Source organism: Coregonus clupeaformis, unplaced genomic scaffold, assembly GCF_020615455.1.
Source record: "Coregonus clupeaformis isolate EN_2021a unplaced genomic scaffold, ASM2061545v1 scaf0097, whole genome shotgun sequence".
NCBI classification, from domain to species: domain Eukaryota; kingdom Metazoa; phylum Chordata; class Actinopteri; order Salmoniformes; family Salmonidae; genus Coregonus; species Coregonus clupeaformis.
In genome coordinates this window covers 651326-672500 of record NW_025533552.1, presented here as the reverse complement: position 1 = coordinate 672500, position 21175 = coordinate 651326, and the positions used below count along the sequence as shown (strand labels likewise).

At 45.3% G+C, this 21175-nt stretch overlaps 1 protein-coding gene across 1 annotated transcript in view; it reads right to left on the bottom strand.

The window, feature by feature from the left end:
- Nucleotides 1-21175, bottom strand: part of LOC121549698 (staphylococcal nuclease domain-containing protein 1) — a 282207-nt gene that overhangs the window by 28892 nt on the left and 232140 nt on the right. The window contains exons 20-22 of the mRNA XM_041861542.2: nt 20308-20377; nt 14438-14551; nt 2003-2206 (exon numbers count right to left, since the gene is read on the bottom strand). Of these exons, the coding sequence (XP_041717476.1) occupies nt 2003-2206; nt 14438-14551; nt 20308-20377 (388 nt within the window). The remainder of the gene's footprint in view (nt 1-2002; nt 2207-14437; nt 14552-20307; nt 20378-21175) is intronic.

The following is a 21175-nucleotide window of genomic DNA, read 5'->3' as shown; positions in this document are numbered from 1 at the left end:
GCGTGCGTCTCTCTCTCTGTGTGTGCGTGCGTGCCTCTCTCTCTCTCTGTGTGTGCGTGCGTGCCTCTCTCTCTCTCTGTGCTTGCGTGCGTGCGTCTCTCTCTGTGCGTGCGTCTCTCTCTGTGCGTGCGTGCGTGCGTCTCTCTCTGTGCGTGCGTGCGTCTCTCTCTGTGTGCCTCTCTCTCTGTGTGTGTGTGTGCGTGCGTGCGTCTCTCTCTCTGTGTATGTGCGTGCGTCTCTCTCTCTCTCTCTGTGTGTGTGTGTGTGCGTCTCTCTCTCTCTCTGTGTGTGCGTGCGTGCGTCTCTCTCTCTGTGTGTGCGTGCGTCTCTCTCTCTCTCTCTCTCTGTGTGCGTGCGTGCGTCTCTCTCTCTCTGTGTGCCTCTCTCTCTCTGTGTGTGTGTCTCTCTCACTCTCACACTATTAAAACTATACCACTTTAGACCGTATCAATGAAAGACATGAACCCAGAGTCCTCACAGTCTGAACAGCTAGCATCGTTTCAGAAGGAGCAGCACAGGAGACCAGCATAAGACAAACAGGCCTGACAGACTGCATGGCTCCATTAGCCTGTTTTAGAGGACAGCTGGGTTCAGACTGCATGGCTCTATTTGCCTGTTTTAGTGGACAGCTGGGTTCAGACTGCATGGCTCTATTTGCCTGTTTTAGTGGACAGCTGGGTTCAGACTGCATGGCTCTATTTGCCTGTTTTAGTGGACAGCTGGGTTCAGACTGCATGGCTCTATTTGCCTGTTTTAGTGGACAGCTGGGTTCAGACTGCATGGCTCTATTTGCCTGTTTTACAGGTTTACAGTCTCATAGTGGCACTAAAGAGGCAAAGGTGAGCTCCCTGGCGACAAATAGAGCGCTATACAGTTACTTATTGACTGACGCACAATTGGCCCAGTGTCGTCTAGGGTATGGGAGGGAATGGCCGGCAGGGATGTAGCTCAGTTTTTTTTTTTTGTCATTTAGCAGACGCTCTTATCCAGAGCGACTTACAGGAGCAATTAGGGTTAAGTGCCTTGCTCAAGGGCACATCGACAGATTTGTCACCTAGTCGGCTCGGGGATTAGAACCAGCGACCTTTCGGTTACTGGCACAACGCTCTTAACCACTAAGCTACCTGCCGCCCCGACACACACAGTTGGTAGAGCATGGCGTTTGCAACGCCAGGGTTGTGGGTTCGATTCCCACTGGGGGCCAGTATGAAAAAAATAACGTATGCACTCACTAACTGTAAGTCGCTCTGGATAAGAGCGTCTGCTAAATGACTAAAATGTAAATGTAAAATATGTTTATGAGTGTTTGTGTTCCAACCAGTGAGCCCATTTCCGTGTCTTTGTGTGTGTGAATGTCTGTGTGCCAATTTGTACCTAAATGACAGAGTGGAGTAATGTTGGGGTGTGTAGGAACGGTAATTGCGCCAGGAATAAATATTTCAGTTTTGTGCCTTTATCTTTCATTTACAGAGATGCTTTGAGTCTGCCAGCTGAATTAGCATAATGAGGGAAGGCAAACGAGCTGCGCTTTATGACATTACAAAATGGCCGCCGTCAGAGGGGCCTGTCCTGCTGAGCGCTAGATGTAACGAGAGGATCGGAGAGATGCATCACTTCAGATCTGTCTTCATGTTTGATTACTAAACACATCAGCATTTAGCCAAATGCTAGCACTTATTCATAACAAAACACTGATCTGTTAGCATGGTAGCATAAGGCTAACAGCCTCGCTCAAATAGACTCTTCACAGCCAGCCAGTCACATACACTGTCACCCACTATCATGTTTTGGCCCTGACATAGTCACTATGACCTGAAAACGTCTGGCACATGTCAGTGTTACCTTTTCTCAACACTAACACTAATACATTTGGCCCAATGGCCCATTGCTTGCACTGGTACATAAAACATCTGTTTTGGCCATAGTGCCCTGACAAATTCACCATAAAACTGAAAACGTTCATTTATCTCTTAGAATTCCGTCAAGGCGGCCGTTTTCCTACCATTTTCTGCAGGTGCTTCTCTTTCCGCACGTCCACCATGACCATGCCCTCCTTGACCAGGCTGAGGCCGACGTCGTCCTTGGAGTCGGCGAACTGCAGTGTGACGTGGGGGCAGGTGACGCCGCTGTGCTCCACGTTGAGCAGACACTGGGTGTTCTGGATGTCCCGCACCAGGCTGTCCACCACGTCCGCACGCGCATCCTCCTAACGGGGGTGGAAGAGGAGGAGAAGGGAGGTAAAGGGGTTAGGCCACCCTGCTGAAGGCTGTTGAGATGGAACGTTGGTCAAAGAAATCCACAGCATTGAGAGATGACTGGGACTCTTTATTTCCAGTGTATCCTGCAATCTTTAGTCCTCTAATAAATATTATGCTTAGAGAGAGAGACAAGGAAGCCAATTAGGAGTATGGAGGAGTATTAAGAAACGCCCCTCCATGGCTTTAAAAAAACAGGGATCAATTGAGTACACCCCAACATTTCCCATTCATCTTCGCTCTGTCCCTCTCTCTTCCTCTCCTCCTCCCTCCCTGCCTCTCGCCCTGGTCCTGTCTCCATGGCAACCCCCGAGCAAGCTGCACATGGGTTGTGAATGTGGTGTGTCTCTGTGTGTGTATGTGTGGAGAGGGATGCTGAGTGTTCAAGGGGGAAAACTGAGGGGCTTTTTGTTGTTTCTTCTTCTTCCTGTGGTCAGCTTGTCACACACTCTGCGGGGGAGCTCAGGGGGAGAGAGGGAGGGAGGGAGAGAAAGGGAGGGAGGGTGGAGAGAGAGATTGACAGAGAGAGATGGATAGAAAGAGAAAGAGAGCCAAGTGGACTGGGCGAGAACGAGAGAGGGAGGTAGAGAGAGGGAGAGGAGGAGAGAGAGCCAAAGAGACAGGGTGGAGATATGCAATATGAATGAGGGCCTTCTGCTGAGTGGAAAAGGACACTCACAGGGCCTTCTGCCGAGTGGGACAGGACACTGTAACAGGGCCTTCTGCCGAGTGGGACAGGACACTGTAACAGGGCCTTCTGCCGAGTGGGACAGGACACTGTAACAGGGCCTTCTGCCGAGTGGGACAGGACACTGTAACAGGGCCTTTTGCTGAGTGGGTCAGGACACTGTAACAGGGCTTTCTGCTGAGTGGGTCAGGACACTGTAACAGGGCCTTCTGCAGAGTGGGACAGGACACTGTAACAGGGCCTTCTGCAGAGTGGGACAGGACACTGTAACAGGGTTAGCACTAGCACGCCTGAAATTGACCTGTGTGTGGATGGTCATAACTATGCATACAACTATATATGCTAATATATGCTAACAAAGGAGAGTGTATGGTATACTTTTACCTTATATGCATGTATTAATATGAATATGTGTCTAAGTGAATGACAGTGTGTGTGTGGCCACTGGCTAGTTTGAGTCACAGCAGGTGAGTGAGCAACCAGGCAGCACCCTCTCTACTCCAGGTGGCAGGGGAGAGAGGACATCTGAGGAGAAACGCTGTCACCACTAGTAACAGGCCCAGAGAGAGAGGGAGAGAGGGAAAGAGAAAGAAACACAGAGAGAGCAAGAGAGATTGAGAGGGAGAGAGTGTTACGAAGCCCGTGGCTTTAAATGTCTAGGGTGGATGGACAAGAGACCCGTAACATAATTCATGCAAATTAGAATCGTGACATGGAACAGTGAGATCAAAAACTACACGACAACCATAAACTACCGACAAACATAAAATGTTTATTTTTGAACACACGGTAAAGGTTTGGAAAAAAGGGCTGAGCAGGACCCAAGAAATGAAACAATAGTGTAAAACACCCCTAAACTGATCTCGCCTGCCTCAAGAACCGCTAAGCTACTGCTAATCATACAAAAATTACAGTGGGTGGTCCGCTCAGGTCTAACTAATGTTTTTAGACAGTTTTCTTCTTACGGGTAATGTACGCCCAAGGGCAACTTGCTTAAATTCCCCTTTTCCCAGAAACACACAAAGTTACCAAACAGAGTAACCAGCAAATGAGTGAGTACACAAAACACAGGACACCACAGAATCCATACTCACATACGGAAATAGTCTCTAACAACAAACACAACTGACCGGCTTTTAAACAATGGGATGTGTGATTGAAAAACTAGAAACAGGTGGTGCAATGCAGAGGAATGTCCACTGATTGGTCCACCTCAGCAATCAGCAGACACCCCAACGACCACCAATCAGGAACATACAGGACACCTGTGATTAGGGCAGAAGGAGAGGAAAAACACAAAAAGACACAGGATACCTGTATCCGTAACAGAGAGCGAGAAAGATCGTGAGGGAGAGGGAGAGAGATAGGGAGAGGGAGAGAGATCGGGAGGGGGAGGGAGAGAGATCGGGAGGGGAGGGAGAGAGATCGGGAGGGGGAGGGAGAGAGATCGGGAGGGGGAGGGAGAGAGATCGGGAGGGGGAGGGAGAGAGATCGGGAGGGGGAGGGAGAGAGATCGGGAGGGGGTGGGAGAGAGCAAGAGAGATTGAGAGGGAGAGCGAGAGAGCAAGAGAGATTGAGAGAGCAAGAGAGATTGAGAGGGAGAGAGATTGAGAGGGAGAGATAGATTGAGCGAGAGAGAGAGAGAGAACAAGAGAAAGCTGACCAGAGATTTAGGGAAGGAGAAAAGGAGAGAGGAGGAGAGAAATATCTGAAAGAGAGGGAGATAAAGAAAACGTGTAACTACACCTGACATAAAGAAAACGGGTAACTACACCTGACATAAAGAAAACAGATAACTACACCTGACATAAAGAAAACAGATAACTACACCTGACATAAAGAAAACGGGTAACTACACCTGACATAAAGAAAACGGGTAACTACACCTGACATAAAGAAAACGGGTAACTACACCTGACATAAAGAAAACGGGTAACTACACCTGACATAAAGAAAACAGGTAACTACACCTGACATAAAGAAAACAGGTAACTACACCTGACATAAAGAAAACGGGTAACTACACCTGACATAAAGAAAACAGGTAACTACACCTGACATAAAGAAAACGGGTAACTACACCTGACATAAAGAAAACAGGTAACTACACCTGACATAAAGAAAACAGGTAACTACACCTGACATAAAGAAAACGGGTAACTACACCTGACATAAAGAAAACGGGTAACTACACCTGACATAAAGAAAACGGGTAACTACACCTGACATAAAGAAAACGGGTAACTACACCTGACATAAAGAAAACGGGTAACTACACCTGACATAAAGAAAACAGGTAACTACACCTGACATAAAGAAAACGGGTAACTACACCTGACATAAAGAAAACGGGTAACTACACCTGACAAAGAAAACGGGTAACTACACCTGACATAAAGAAAACAGGTAACTACACCTGACATAAAGAAAACGGGTAACTACACCTGACATAAAGAAAACGGGTAACTACACCTGACATAAAGAAAACGGGTAACTACACCTGACATAAAGAAAACGGGTAACTACACCTGACAAAGAAAACGGGTAACTACACCTGACATAAAGAAAACGGGTAACTACACCTGACATAAAGAAAACGGGTAACTACACCTGACATAAAGAAAACGGGTAACTAAACCTGACATAAAGAAAACGGGTAACTAAACCTGACAAAGAAAACGGGTAACTACACCTGACATAAAGAAAACGGGTAACTACACCTGACATACAGAAAACGGGTAACTACACCTGACATAAAGAAAACGGGTAACTAAACCTGACATAAAGAAAACGGGTAACTACACCTGACAAAGAAAACGGGTAACTACACCTGACATAGAAAACATTTGCTTTGGCAATGTAAACATATGTTTCCCAATAAAACCCTTTGAATTGAATAAAGAAAACAGGAACCAAACAAGAGCCAACAGAGGTAGAGATACAGAGAGCGCGAAAAAGCATGATCAAATAAGAGCTAGAAAGAGGGAGGTAGATAAAGTAAGGAAAATTGTGAAAGTGACAGATCAAATGAAAGAGGGGTAGAAAGACAGAGGAACAGAGAAAAAGGGGAAGGGAGAGGTAGAGGTAGAGAGAGGTAGAGGTAGAGAGAGGTAGAGAGAGGTAGAGGTAGAGAGAGGTGGAGGTAGAGGTAGCGAGAGGTAGAGGTAGAGAGAGGTAGAGGTAGCGAGAGGTAGAGGTAGAGAGAGGTAGAGGTAGAGAGAGGTAGAGGTAGAGAGAGGTAGAGGTAGCAAGAGGTAGAGGTAGCGAGAGGTAGAGGTAGAGAGAGGTAGAGGTAGAGAGAGGTAGAGGTAGCAAGAGGTAGAGGTAGCGAGAGGTAGAGGTAGAGAGAGGTAGAGGTAGAGAGAGGTAGAGGTAGAGAGAGGTAGAGAGAGGTAGAGAGAGGTAGAGAGAGGTAGAGAGAGGTAGAGGTAGAGAGAGGTGGAGAGAGGTAGAGGTAGAGAGAGGTAGAGAGAGGTAGAGGTAGAGAGAGGTAGAGAGAGGTAGAGGTAGAGGTAGAGAGAGGTGGAGGTAGAGGTAGAGAGAGGTAGAGGTAGCGAGAGGTAGAGGTAGAGAGAGGTAGAGGTAGAGAGAGGTTGAGAGAGGTAGAGGTAGCGAGAGGTAGCGAGAGGGTAGAGAGAGGTAGAGGTAGAGAGAGGTGGAGAGAGGTAGAGGTAGAGAGAGGTGGAGGTAGAGGTAGAGAGAGGTAGAGGTAGCGAGAGGTAGAGGTAGAGAGAGGTAGAGGTAGAGAGAGGTTGAGAGAGGTAGAGGTAGCGAGAGGTAGAGGTAGCGAGAGGTAGCGAGAGGTAGAGAGAGTAGAGGTAGAGAGAGGTGGAGAGAGGTAGAGGTAGAGAGAGGTAGAGTTAGAGAGAGGTAGAGAGAGGTAGAGAGAGGTAGCGAGAGGTAGAGGTAGAGAGAGGTAGCGAGAGGTAGAGAGAGGTAGAGGTAGAGTTAGAGAGAGGTGGAGAGAGGTAGAGAGAGGTAGCGAGAGGTAGAGGTAGAGAGAGGTAGCGAGAGGTAGAGGTAGAGAGAGGTAGGTAGAGGTAGAGAGAGGTAGCGAGAGGTAGAGGTAGCGAGAGGTAGAGGTAGAGGTAGAGAGAGGTAGAGGTAGAGAGAGGGAGAGGTAGAGAGAGGTAGAGGACAATACATAAATACACTACGGAAAAAGAAGGAACAGCATGTCAGAAATCAGCTCAATGTGATTGAAGAATCCATAGACTCTAACCACTTCTGGGAAAATTGGAAAACACTAAACAAACAACAACACGAAGAGCTATCTATCCAAAACGGAGATGTATGGGTAAACCACTTCTCCAATCTTTTTGGCCCTATAACAGAGAACAAACAGCAAAAAAATATACATGATCAAATGCAAATCTTAGAATCAACTATTAAAGACTACCAGAACCCACTGGATTCTCCAATTACATTGAATGAACTACAGGACAAAATACAAACCCTCCAACCCAAAAAGTCCTGTGGTGTTGATGGTATCCTCAATGAAATGATAAAATATACAGACCACAAATTTCAATTAGCTATACTTAAACTCTTTAACATCATCCTTGGCTCTGGCATCTTCCCCAATATTTGGAACCAAGGACTGATCATCCCAATCAACAAAAGTGGAGACAAATTTGACCCCAATAACTACCGTGGGATATGCGTCAACAGCAACCTTGGGAAAATCCTCTGCATTATCATTAACAGCAGACTAGTTCATTTCCTCAGTGAAAACAATGTACTGAGCAAATGTCAAATTGGCTTTTAACCAAATTACCGTACGACAGACCACGTATTCACCCTGCACACCCTAATTGACAAACAAACAAACCAAAACAAAGGCAAAGTCTTCTCATGCTTTGTTGATTTCAAAAAAGCGTTTGACTCAATTTGGCATGAGGGTCTGCTATACAAATTGATGGAAAGTGGGGTTGGGGGAAAAACATACAACATTATAAAATCCATGTACACAAACAACAAGTGTGCGGTTAAAATTGGCAAAAAACACACACATTTCTTTCCACAGGGTCGTGGGGTGAGACAGGGATGCAGTTTAAGCCCCACCCTCTTCAACATATATATCAACGAATTGGCGAGGGCACTAGAACAGTCTGCAGCACCCGGCCTCACCCTACTAGAATCTGAAGTCAAATGTCTTCTGTTTGCTGATGATCTGGTGCTTCTGTCACCAACCAAGGAGGGCCTACAGCAGCACCTAGATCTTCTGCACAGATTCTGTCAGACCTGGGCCCTGACAGTAAATCTCAGTAAGACATAAATAATGGTGTTCCAAAAAAGGTCCAGTTGCCAGGACCACAAATACAAATTCCATCTAGACACCGTTGCCCTAGAGCACACAAAAAACGATACATACCTCGGCCTAAACATCAGCGCCACAGGTAACTTCCACAAAGCTGTGAACGATCTGAGAGACAAGGCAAGAAGGGCCTTCTATGCCATCAAAAGGAACATAAAATTTGACATACCAATTAGGATCTGGCTAAAAATACTTGAATCAGTTATAGAACCCATTGCCCTTTATGGTTCTGAGGTCTGGGGTCCGCTCACCAACCAAGAATTCACAAAATGGGACAAACACCAAATTGAGACTCTGCATGCAGAATTCTGCAAAAACATCCTCTGTGTACAACGTAAAACACCAAATAATGCATGCAGAGCAGAATTAGGCCAATACCCGCAAATTATCAACATCCAGAAAAGAGCAGTTAAATTCTATAACCACTTAAAAGGAAGCGATTCCCAAACCTTCCATAACAAAGCCATCACCTACAGAGAGATGAACTTGGAGAAGAGTCCCCTAAGTAAGCTTGTCCTGGGGCTCTGTTCACAAACACAAACAGACCCCACACAGCCCCAGGACAACAACAACAACAATAACAACAACACAATTAGACCCAACCAAATCATGAGAAAACAAAAAGAGAATTACTTGACACATTGGAAAGAAGAAACAAAAAAACAGAGCAAACTAGAATGCTATTTGGCCCTAAACAGAGAGTACACAGTGGCAGAATACCTGACCACTGTGACTGACCCAAACTTAAGGAAAGCTTTGACTATGTACAGACTCAGTGAGCATAGCCTTGCTATTGAGAAAGGCCGCCGTAGGCAGACCTGGCTCTCAAGAGAAGACAGGCTATGTGCACACTGCCCACAAAATGAGGTGGAAACTGAGCTGCACTTCCTAACCTCCTGCCAAATGTATGACCATAGTAGACACATATTTCCCTCAGATTACAGCGATCCACAAAGAATTCGAAAACAAACCCAATTTTGATAAACTCCCTTATCTACTGGGTGAAAAACCACATTGTGCCATCACAGCTGCAAGATTTGTGACATGTTGCCACAAGAAAAGGGCAACCAGTGAAGAACAAACACCATTGTAAATACAACCCATATTTATGTTTATTTATTTTCCCATTTGTACTTTAACTATTTGCACATTGTTACAACACTGTATATATACATAATATGACATTTGAAATGTCCTTATTCTTTTGGAACTTCTGAGTGTAATGTTTACTGTTAATATTTATTGTTTATTTCACTTTTGTTTACTATCTACTTCACTTGCTTTAGCAATGTTAACACATGTTTCCCATGCCAATAAAGCCCTTCAATTGAATTGAAATTGAATTGAATTGAGAGGTAGAGGTAGAGGGAGGTAGAGGTAGAGGTATAGGGAGCTAGAGGTAGAGGTAGAGAGAGGTAGAGGTAGAGGTAGAGAGAGGTAGAGGTAGAGGTAGAGGGAGGTAGAGGTAGAGGTAGGGGGAGGTGGGGTAGAGGTGGGGAGGTGAGGTGAGGTAGAGGTGGGGTAGAGAGAGGTAGGGGTAGAGGTAGAGGGAGGTGGGAGTAGAGGTAGAGGGAGGTAGGGTAGAGAGGTGAGTGGGGAGAGGTAGAGGTAGAGGTAGAGGGAGGTAGAGGTAGAGGGAGGTAGAGGTAGAGAGAGGTAGAGGTAGAGGTAGAGAGAGGTAGAGGTAGAGGTAGAGAGAGGTAGAGGTAGAGGTAGGAGAGGTAGAGGTAGAGAGAGGTAGAGGTAGAGGTAGAGAGAGGTAGAGGTAGAGAGAGGTAGAGGTAGAGAGAGGTAGAGGTAGAGAGAGGTAGAGGTAGAGTTAGAGAGAGGTAGAGGTAGAGAGAGCGGTGTCAGCTGTAGAGAGTGGAGACAGGGTGGTGTTTCCAGGAGGGCTGTGGAGGTGAGGCTGAGGCCTGTGTGGACAGATGGCCCACATCACCCTGCTGCAGCCTCACACCGACTCAGTGGAGGAGACAGCACACACTCCTTGAACCCAGACACACACTCGAAAATAAACAAATATATATATATTGTAGGTAAGGACACACACATTACAAACACACACACGGACAGACACACACACACACAAAAGGACGGACAGACACACACACACACGGACAGACGCACACACACACAAAAGGACGGACAGACACACACACACACGGACAGATGCATACACACACAGACAGACACACACACGAATATGAAAAGACACACACGAACAGACACACACACACGAACAGAACCACAAAAATAGGCATCTCAGGCTAGGACATACAGATTAATATCACACTAAGCTTAGACAGATGTAAAACTAAAAACACTTTCAGTTCATTTTAGCTATGTGATCCCCACTCAGACCAAACCATGTGTTTTGATCTTAGCTATGTGATCCCCACTCAGATCATTACGGGCTTTCTGAGAAATCCAGGCTTTTACAACACTAATGTCACACTAAGCACTTCAGAGTGCTGCCCTCTTGACACGCACGCCCACCCAAACACAGAAGTACAGACCTAGAGAGATGATAAAGACTAGGGCCCTCAAACACACTCTGCCCGGTTATTGGTGTGTGTGTGTATACTATATGTATATACACTGTACAGTATATTCATACACACATTGTATTTACGTAAGCAATAAGGCCCGAGGGGGTGTGGTATATGGCCAACATACCACGTCTAAGGGCTATTCTTACGCACGATGCAACACGGAGTGCCTGGATACAGCCCTTAGCCGTGGTATACTGGCCATATACCACAAACCCCTGAGGTGCCTTATTGCTGTTATAAACTGGTTACCAACTTAATTAGAGCAGCAAAAATAAATGTTTTGTCATACCCGTGGTATACGATCTGATATACTACGGCTGGCAGCCAAACAGCATTCAGGGCTCGAACAACCCAGTTTATAAAAAACCATTAAGAACACCTGCTCTTTCCATGACAGACTGACCTGGTGAATCCAGGTGAAAGCTATGATCCCTTATTGATGTCACTTGTTAAATCCACTTCAATCAGTGTAGATGAAGGGGAGGAGACAAGTTAAAGAAGGATTTTTAAATTTACATTTTAGTCATTTTAGCAGACGCTCTCATCCAGAGCGACTTACAGTTAGTGAGTGCATACATAATTTTTTAATTTTTTCATACTGGCCCCCCATGGGAATCGAACCCACAACTCATGCTCTACCAACTGAGCTACATCCCTGCCGGCCATTCCCTCCCCTACCCTGGACGACACTGGGCCAATTGTGCGCCGCCCCATGGGTCTCCCGGTCGCGGCCAGGATCTCTAGTGGCACAGCTAGCACTGCGATGCAGTGCCTTAGACCACTGCGCCACTCGGGAGGCCTTAACTTGAGACAATTGAGACATGGATTGTGTATGTGTGACATTCAGAGGGTGAATGGGCAAGACAAAATATTTAAGTGCCTTTGAATGGGGTATGGTAGTAGGTGCCAGGCGCACCGGTTTGTGTCAAGAACTGCAACGCTGCTGGGTTTTCACACTTAAGGAGGTTCTCACCCAAGTTTTGACGGTACATGGCCCTGTCCATCATCCCTTTGATGTGGAGAAGTTGTCCTGTCCCCTTAGCAGAAAACCACCCCCCCCAAAGCATAATGTTTCCACCTCCATGTTTGACGGTGGGGATGGTGTTCTTGGGGTCATAGGCAGCATTCCTCCTCCTCCAAACATGGTGAGTTGAGTTGATGCCAAAGAGCTCGATTTTGGTCTCATCTGACCACAACACTTTCACCCAGTTCTCCTCTGAATGATTCAGATGTTCATTGGCAAACTTCAGACGGGCCTGGATATGTGCTTTCTTGAGCAGGGGGACCTTGCGGGCGCTGCAGGATTTCAGTCCTTCACGGCGTAGTGTGTTACCAATTGTTTTCTTGGTGACTATGGTCCCAGCTGCCTTGAGATCATTGACAAGATCCTCCCGTGTAGTTCTGGCCTGATTCCTCACCGTTCTCATGATCATTGCAACTCCACAAGGGGAGATATTGCATGGAGCCCCAGGCCGAGGGAGATTGACAGTTATTTTGTGTTTCTTCCATTTGCGAATAATCGCACCAACTGTTGTCACCTTCTCACCAAGCTGTATGGCGATGGTCTTGTAGTCCATTCCAGCCTTGTGTAGGTCTACAATCTTGTCCCTGACATCCTTGGAGAGCTCTTTGGTCTTGGCCATGGTGGAGAGTTTGGAATCTGATTGATTGATTGCTTCTGTGGACAGGTGTCTTTTATACAGGTAACAAACTGAGATTAGGAGCACTCCCTTTTACAGTGTGCTCCTAATCTCAGCTCGTTACCTGTATAAAAAACACCTGGGAGCCAGAAATCTTTCTGATTGAGAGGGGGTCATATACTTATTTCCCTCATTAAAATGCAAATCAATTTATAACATTTTTGACATGCATTTTTCTGGATTTGTTTGTTGTTATTCTGTCTCTCACTGTTCAAATAAACCTACCATTAAAATTATAAACTGATCATTTCTTTGTCAGTGGGCAAATGTACAAAATCAGCAGGTGATCAAATACTTTTTTCCCTCACTGTATATATATATACACTAACGGTCAAAAGTTTTAGAACACCTACTCATTCAAGGGTTTTTATTTATTTGTACTATTTTATACATTGTAGAATAATAGTGAAGAAATCAAAACTATGAGTAGTAACCAAAAAGATGTTAAACAAATCAAAATATATTTGAGATTTGAGATTCTTCAAAGTAGCCACCCTTTGCCTTGATGACAGCTTCGCACAATCTTAGCATTCTCTCAACCAGCTTCATGAGGTAGTCACCTAGAATGCATTTCAATTAACAGGTGTGCCTTGTTAAAAGTTAATTTGTGGACTTTCTTTCCTTCTTAATGCGTTTGAGCCAATCAGTTGTGTTGTGACAAGGTAGGGGTGGTATACTGAAGATAGCCCTATTTGGTAAAAGTCCATATTATGGCAAGAACAGCTCAAATAAGCAAAGAGAAATGACAGTCCATCATTACTTTAAGACATGAAGGTCGGTCAATCATCAAGCGCAAAAAACATCAAGCGCTATGATGAAACTGGCTCTCATGAGGACCGCCACAGGAAAGGAAGACCCAGAGTTACCTCTGCTGCAGAGGATAAGTTCATTAGAGTTACCAGCCTCAGAAATTGCAGCCCAAATAAATGCTTCACAGAGTTCAAGTAACAGACACATCTCAACATCAACTGTTCAGAGGAGACTGGGTGAATCAGGCCTTCATGGTCGAATTGCTGCAAATAAACCACTACTAAAGGACACCAATAAGAAGAAGAGACTTTATTGGGCTAAAAAACACGAGCAATGGACATTAGACCGGTGGAAATCTGTCCTTTGGTCTGATGAGTCCAAATTTGAGATTTTTGGTGAACGGATGATCTCCGCATGTGTTGTTCCCACTGTAAAGCATGGAGAAGGAGGTGTGACGGTGAGGGGGTGCTTTGCTGGTGACACTGTCTATGATTTATTTAGAATTTAAGGCACACTTAACCAGCACGGCTACCACAGCATTCTACAGCGATACGCCATCCCATCTGGTTTGCGCTTAGTGAGACTATCATTTGTTTTTCAACAGGAAAATGACACAAAACACACCACCAGGCTGTGTAAGGGCTATTTGACCAAGGAGAGTGATGGAGTGCTGCATCAGATGACCTGGCCTCCACAATCACTCGACCTCAACCCAATTGAGATGGTTTGGGATGAGTTGGACCGCAGAGTGAAGGAAAAGCAGCTAACAAGTGCTCAGCATATGTGGGAACTTCTTCAAGACTGTTGGAAAAGCATTCCTCGTGAAGCTGGTTGAGAGAATGCCAAGACTGTGCAAAGCTGTCATCTAGGCAAATGGTGGCTACTTTGAAGAATCTAAAATCTAAAATATATTTTGATTTGTTTGACACTATTTTGGTTAGTACATGATTCCATATGTGTTATTTCATAGTTTTGATGTCTTCACTATTATTCTACAATTTAGAAAATAGTAAAAAGAAGGAAAACCCTTGAATGAGTAGGTGTCCAAACTTTTGACTGGTACTGTATGTACATATGTATGTATGTATGTATGTATGTATGTATGTATGTATGTATGTATGTATGTATGTATGTATGTATGTATGTATGTATGTGTCTGTGTGTACAAAACGTACGTCTTGTGGGACCTGGATGTAGGCGAAGGTGTACTCTGTGGCCTGTGCGGCCAGGGTCCGGGTGCTGAAGGCCGGGGGAATGACAGCCAGGCGCGTGGACGGCACTCTCTCTCTCTGTGGAGGTAGGGGAAGAGAGAGAGGGGGGAGGGAGGGGGAGAGAGAGACAGGTTTTAAGAATCAAAGAGTGCAACACAGAGGAAATAACAAAGGAACACTGTTGTTTCACCCCAATTTCTGCTTAGTTCATCCACAAAACAAAGACCTCCCTTAACTACTACATAGATCACTCCTGTAAGCCCAAATATTAAAAGACTGGGTCTGAAAGGGGAGCGAGATATGGAGGGATATCAACAAAGAGAGACAGACAGACAGACAGAGGGAGATATGGAGGGTTATCTAGAAAGAGAGAGACACAGACAGAGAGAGAGACAGACAGAGGGAGATACGGAACGTTATCTAGAAAGAAAGAGAGAGGGAGATATGGAGGTTTATCTAGAAAGATAAAGAGAGAGAGGGGGGAGATAAGGAGGGTTATCTAGAAAGAGAGACAGAGAGAGAGATTTGGAGGGTTATCTAGAAAGAGAGAGACAGAGACCGAGAGACAGAGGGAGAGACAGGGAGATATAGAGGGATATCTAGAAAGAGACAGAGAGAAGGAGAAAGTGAGTCAGTCAGACTGAAGTCTCTTAGACCAGGGGTTCTCAAACTGGGTGCACATTTTCCCCCTGGGTGCACATTTAGGTTTTTGCCCTAGCACTACACAGCTGTTTCAAATAATCACAGCTTGATGAGGAGTTGGTTATTTGAATCAGCTGTGTAGTGCTAGGGCAAAAAACAAAACGTGCACCCAGGGGGGCCCCCAGGACCGAGTTTGAGAACCCCTGAGTTAGAGGGCTAACTCACAATCCTCTCCCTGCTCAGCAGAGCCCTGATATAATAGCTAGAGATAACCAGTCACTTCCACAAACCTCCTATCTGATGACAACAGCAGCAGTGTCAACACACACTTCCACAAACCTCCTATCTGATAACAGCAGTGTCAAGACACACTTCCACAAACCTATCTGATAACAGCAGTGTCAAGACACAGTTCCGCAAACCTCCGATCTGATAACAGCAGTGTCAAGACACACTTCAGCAAACCTATCTGATAACACTGTGTTGACAAACCTCCAAACGAGCTTCAATGCCATACAACACTCCTTCCGTAGCCTCCAACTGCTCTTAAACGCTAGTAAAACTAAATGCATGCTCTTCAATCGAACGCTGCTTGCACCCGCCTGCCCGACTAGAATCACTACTCTCGGCGGGTCTGACTTAGAATATGTGGACAACTACAAATACCTAGGTGTCTGGTTAGACCGTAAACTCTCCTTCCAGAATCACATTAAGCATCTCCAATCCAAAGTTAAATCTAGAATCGTTTTCCTATTTCGCAACAAAGCCTCCTTCACTCATGCTGCCAAACATGCCCTCGTAAAACTGACTATCCTACCGATCCTTGACTTCGGCGATGTCATTTACAAAATAGCCTCCAACTCTACTCAGCAAATTGGATGTAGTTTATCACAGTGCCATCTGTTTTGTCACCAAAGCCCCATATACTACCCACCATTGTGACCTGTACGCTCTCGTTGGCTCTCCCTCACTACATAGTCGCCAAACCCACTGGCTCCAGGTCATCTATAAATCACTGCTCTGCAAATCCCCGCCTTATCTTACCTCATTGGTAACCATAGCAACACCCACCCATAGTATGCGCTCCAGCAAGTATATCTCACTGGTCATCCCCAAAGCCAACACCTCCTTTGGCCGCCATTCCTTCCAGTTCTCTGCTGCTAATGACTGGAACGAACTGCAAAAATCTCTGAAGCTGGAGACTCTTATCTCCCTCACTAACTTTAAGCATCAGTTGTCAGAGCAGCTTACCGATCACTGCACCTGTACACAGCCCATCTGTAATTAACCCACCCAACTACCTCATCCCCATATTGTTATTTATTTTGCTAATTTGCACCGCAGTATCTCAATTTGCACTTCTTCTGCACATCTATCACTCCAGTGTTAATACTACATTGTAATTATTTTGCACTATGGCCTATTTATTGCCTTACCTCCATAACTTACTACATTTGCAGACACTGTATATAGATCTTCTATTGTGTTATTGACTGTATGTTTTGTTTTATCCCATGTGTAACTCTGTGTTGTTGTTTTTATCGCACTGCTTTGCTTTATCTTGGCCAGGTAGCAGTTGTAAATGCGAACTTGTTCTCAACTGGCTTACCTGGTTAAATAAAGGTGAAATAAAATAAAAATTAAATACAAAATAACAGCAGTGTCAAAACACACTTCAGCAAACCTCCTATCTGATAACAGCAGTGTCAAGACACACTTCAGCAAACCTACTATTTGATAACAGCAGTGTCAAGACATTCAGGCAGTCAGTCTATTTCTGTCATTTTGCTCCAAAAACCAAGATGACACAGCCACAACCCAACTGTAGACCAAAAGACTCCCCACCTAGATCGATTCCCTTTCATTTGGTTTCAATTGGAATGTTGGTTAAATAGAACCTTGCTGTGTTTCCCTTCTATTTCCCTGATCATGTTCCAGGCACAGAGGGACACAGAGTACCATGGAAAAATCAGAGGAAGGCTGGGAGAGAGGGAGAGAGAGAGAGGGGGGAGAGTACAGTAAGAGAGAGGAGGGGGGGCTAAGAGGAGAGGGAAGACCTTGAGGGAATGACCTCTGTCTCTCTCTCTGCACACACAGAGGCTTTAGGTCACAGGATGAGTGGGTAGTAGAAACGTGAGTTAGGAGTGAGGTAGGTGGACGTGACGCCGCTTGAGACAGACACATGCACACACATACAGACACTGGGCCTATGGAATTCATATGGGACACCATTGGAGAGTAGTTGACATGTATAAGCTTTAAAAAACGCCTTAATGACCCATGGTTTAATAGGTGAATGTTTGAACGGCCAACATTAATGAGAGGAAAAATGGGAGATTTGTTTAAGCCATATAGTTTGATAGCACAGTAAATGTGGAACTTAAGACCAAAGACAATGTGTTCTGTGGTTATATGCAAATGACCGGGCCGTAATTCAGGCAGGACAATTTGATTACGATGGAAAGACACATTGAAGATCTGAAGGGAGATATTTTAATAGAATATTATTGATGTGAAAGGCTAAACGAGAATGATTACTGAGTGAGATGGAAAGAGAGAGAAAGAAAGAGAGAAAGAAAGAGATGAAGACGTCAGAACGAGAAAGAAAGAAATAGGGAAGTACAGTGAGGGAAAAAAGTACTTGATCCCCTGCTGATTTTGTACGTTTGCCCACTGACAAAGAAATGATCAGTCTATAATTTTAATGGTAGGTTTATTTGAACAGTGAGAGACAGAATAACAACAAAAAAATCCAGAATAACGCATGTCAAAAATGTTATAAATTGATTTGCATTTTAATGAGGGAATAAGTATTTGACCCCCTCTCAATCAGAAAGATTTCTGGCTCCCAGGTGTATTTTATACAGGTAACGAGCTGAGATTAGGAGCACACTCTTAAAGGGAGTGCTCCTAATCTCAGTTTGTTACCTGTACAAAAGACACCTGTCCACAGAAGCAATCAATCAATCAGATTCCAAACTCTCCACCATGGCCAAGACCAAAGAGCTCTCCAAGGATGTCAGGGACAAGATTGTAGACCTACACAAGGCTGGAATGGGCTACAAAACCATCGCCAAGCAGCTTGGTGAGAAGGTGACAACAGTTGGTGCGATTATTCGCAAATGGAAGAAACACAAAATAACTGTCAATCTCCCTCGGCCTGGGGCTCCATGCAAGATCTCACCTCGTGGAGTTGCAATGATCATGAGAACGGTGAGAATCAGCCCAGAACTACACGGGAGGATCTTGTCAATGATCTCAAGGCAGCTGGGACCGTAGTCACCAAGAAAACAATTGGTAACACACTACGCCGTGAAGGACTGAAATCCTGCAGCGCCCGCAAGGTCCCCCTGCTCAAGAAAGCACATATACAGGCCCGTCTGAAGTTTGCCAATGAACATCTGAATGATTCAGAGGAGAACTGGGTGAAAGTGTTGTGGTCAGATGAGACCAAAATCGAGCTCTTTGGCATCAACTCAACTCGACGTGTTTGGAGGAGGAGGAATGCTGCCTATGACCCCAAGAACACCATCCCCACCGTCAAACATGGAGGTTGAAAAATTATGCTTTGGGGGTGTTTTTCTGCTAAAGGGACAGGACAACTTCACCGCATCAAAGGGACGATGGACGCGGACATGTACCGTCAAATCTTGGGTGAGAACCTCCTTCCCTCAGCCAGGGCATTGAAAATGGGTCGTGGATGGGTATTCCAGCATGACAATGACCCAAAACACACGGCCAAGGCAACAAATGAGTGGCTCAAGAAGAAGCACATTAAGGTCCTGGAGTGGCCTAGCCAGTCTCCAGACCTTAATCCCATAGAAAATCTGTGGAGGGAGCTGTAGGTTCGAGTTGTCAAACATCAGGCTCGAAACCTTAATGACTTGGAGAAGATCTGCAAAGAGGAGTGGGACAAAATCCCTCCTGAGATGTGTGCAAACCTGGTGGCCAACTACAAGAAATGTCTGACCTCTGTGATTGCCAACAAGGGTTTTGCCATCAAGTACTAAGTCATGTTTTGCAGAGGGGTCAAATACTTATTTCCCTCATTAAAATGCAAATCAATTTATAACATATCTGACATGCGTTTTTCTGTTTTTTTTGTTGTTATTCTGTATCTCACTGTTCAAATAAACCTACCATTAAAATTAGAGACTGATCATGTCTTTGTCAGTGGGCAAACGTACAAAATCAGCAGGGGATCAAATACTTTTTTCCCCTCACTGTATATAAAAGGAGATTGAGCGAAACGAAAGAGACAGACCAGAGGGAAAGAAATGGAGAAAGAGAGAAAGCGATAGAGATAGGCTAGATGGAAACACAAGAGAGAGGAGAGCCAGAGAGAATAAAAAAACATAGATTAAGAGAGATATAGATAGAGAGAAAAATAAAGATCGAGAGAGAGACAGAGAGTGAAAGCCCTCCAGAGCAGCAGCTTTCCAGTTGTTGTGGGGGCTCCCAGCCAGCTCAGAGAGAGAGAGAGAGGGAATCACACTTTCAGCAACATGCCAGGACGCATCGCGTCTGCTATACTCAGCCCTGGGCGCCCGCTATGAGGTCACCGGCCCGACGCACACAAAAGCACTGCACTGCACCATGGGTAATATCCCATGGGGGAGGGTCGGCTGGATGGGCCACTTTGTGGCGGTGGTACGACACAGATGTGCAGAGATGCATACACACACAGACAGACGCAGTGCTTTCGTCATCAAGAGAATATACAAGGAGAGAAAAAGCCTGCAGAGCCATTTTACAGACTCACAGCTTAGATAGGGATTCTATTACTGGGAACATGGAGCTCTGAAGACAAAGCCTGAACTACATAGGACATGATTGATGCCCGGCTTGATGGCGCTGTACGACTTAAGTTATTTTGATTCTGGGAAAGTGATTAAAGTGAATCAGCGTTCAACCACAGAGTTAGCCACAGTTGGCCATTAACTAGCCTGGTGCTCGATGCTAACCCGATAGAGCGTCATCTCAGCCGGAGGAGGGACATAGGACCATCCTTCAAAGGAGAAGTGATAGTTATTTAATGATGGCTACTTACCACTACACTTGTCTTTGTCTAGCTGAAGTCATCGCCAAACGCATGTGGACACAAACACACGGTCACACACACATGAACGGGGACACACACACAGGCAGGCACACACACACGTAGAGAGGGATATAGCTATAAAGGTACTCACGTTGCCATAGTCGATGTAGAACACGTGGACCTTTGCTGGCGATTCAACTTTCTCCACCCGGGCTCTGTACCTTTAGAGAGGTAATTAAAAGAAGAGGGAGAGGAAGATGAGCGAGAGAAAGAAAAGTGAAAATTGAAAGAAAGAAGAGAGGTGGAGATGTAGAGAGTAAGAGTGATAGAGATGGAGAGAAAGAGAGAGAAAGGAGAGAGAAAGAGAGAGAAAGGAGAGCGAGAGAGAGAGAAAGGAGAGAGAGAGAGAAAGGAGAGCGATAGAGCGAAGAGAGCGAGAGAGAGAGAAGCGAGAGAAGCGAGAGAGCGAGAGAGAGAGAGCGAGAGAGAGCGAGAGAGAGCGAGAGAGAGCGAGAGAGAGCGAGAGAGAGCGAGAGAGAGCGAGAGAGAGAGAGAGAGAGAGAGAGAGAGAGAGAGAGAGAGAGAGAGAGAGAGAGAGAGAGAGAGAGAGAGAGAGATAAAAGGTAAATAATTCCATTCTTATTTCCCAGGGGAGCTGTTGTGGTGGTGGATATGTCTGTAGTAATAAGGTAGTTGTGGAGAGAGATATTTGGATAGGGCGGATGGGCCTATGGGAGTTAAAATGCTTCATTTAATACATGCCACTGTATAGAAAGAGAGGGAATTACAGTGGCATGTATGACTCCACATCACCCTTTTTCATTTCAAGAGGTGTGTGAGAAATCTTCCATCTACAATCTAAGCCTATAGTACCACAACAGCACAGAGATAATCAGAAATAAAAGGTATTGAAGCCAATTGGTGAAGTGCATTGTGGGATAGCTCAGTGGGAGGGAGAGACGAGTCAAAGAGCCTGTCAATCACTGTGTGGCCCACATTACCCACATTAACCTGAGGTG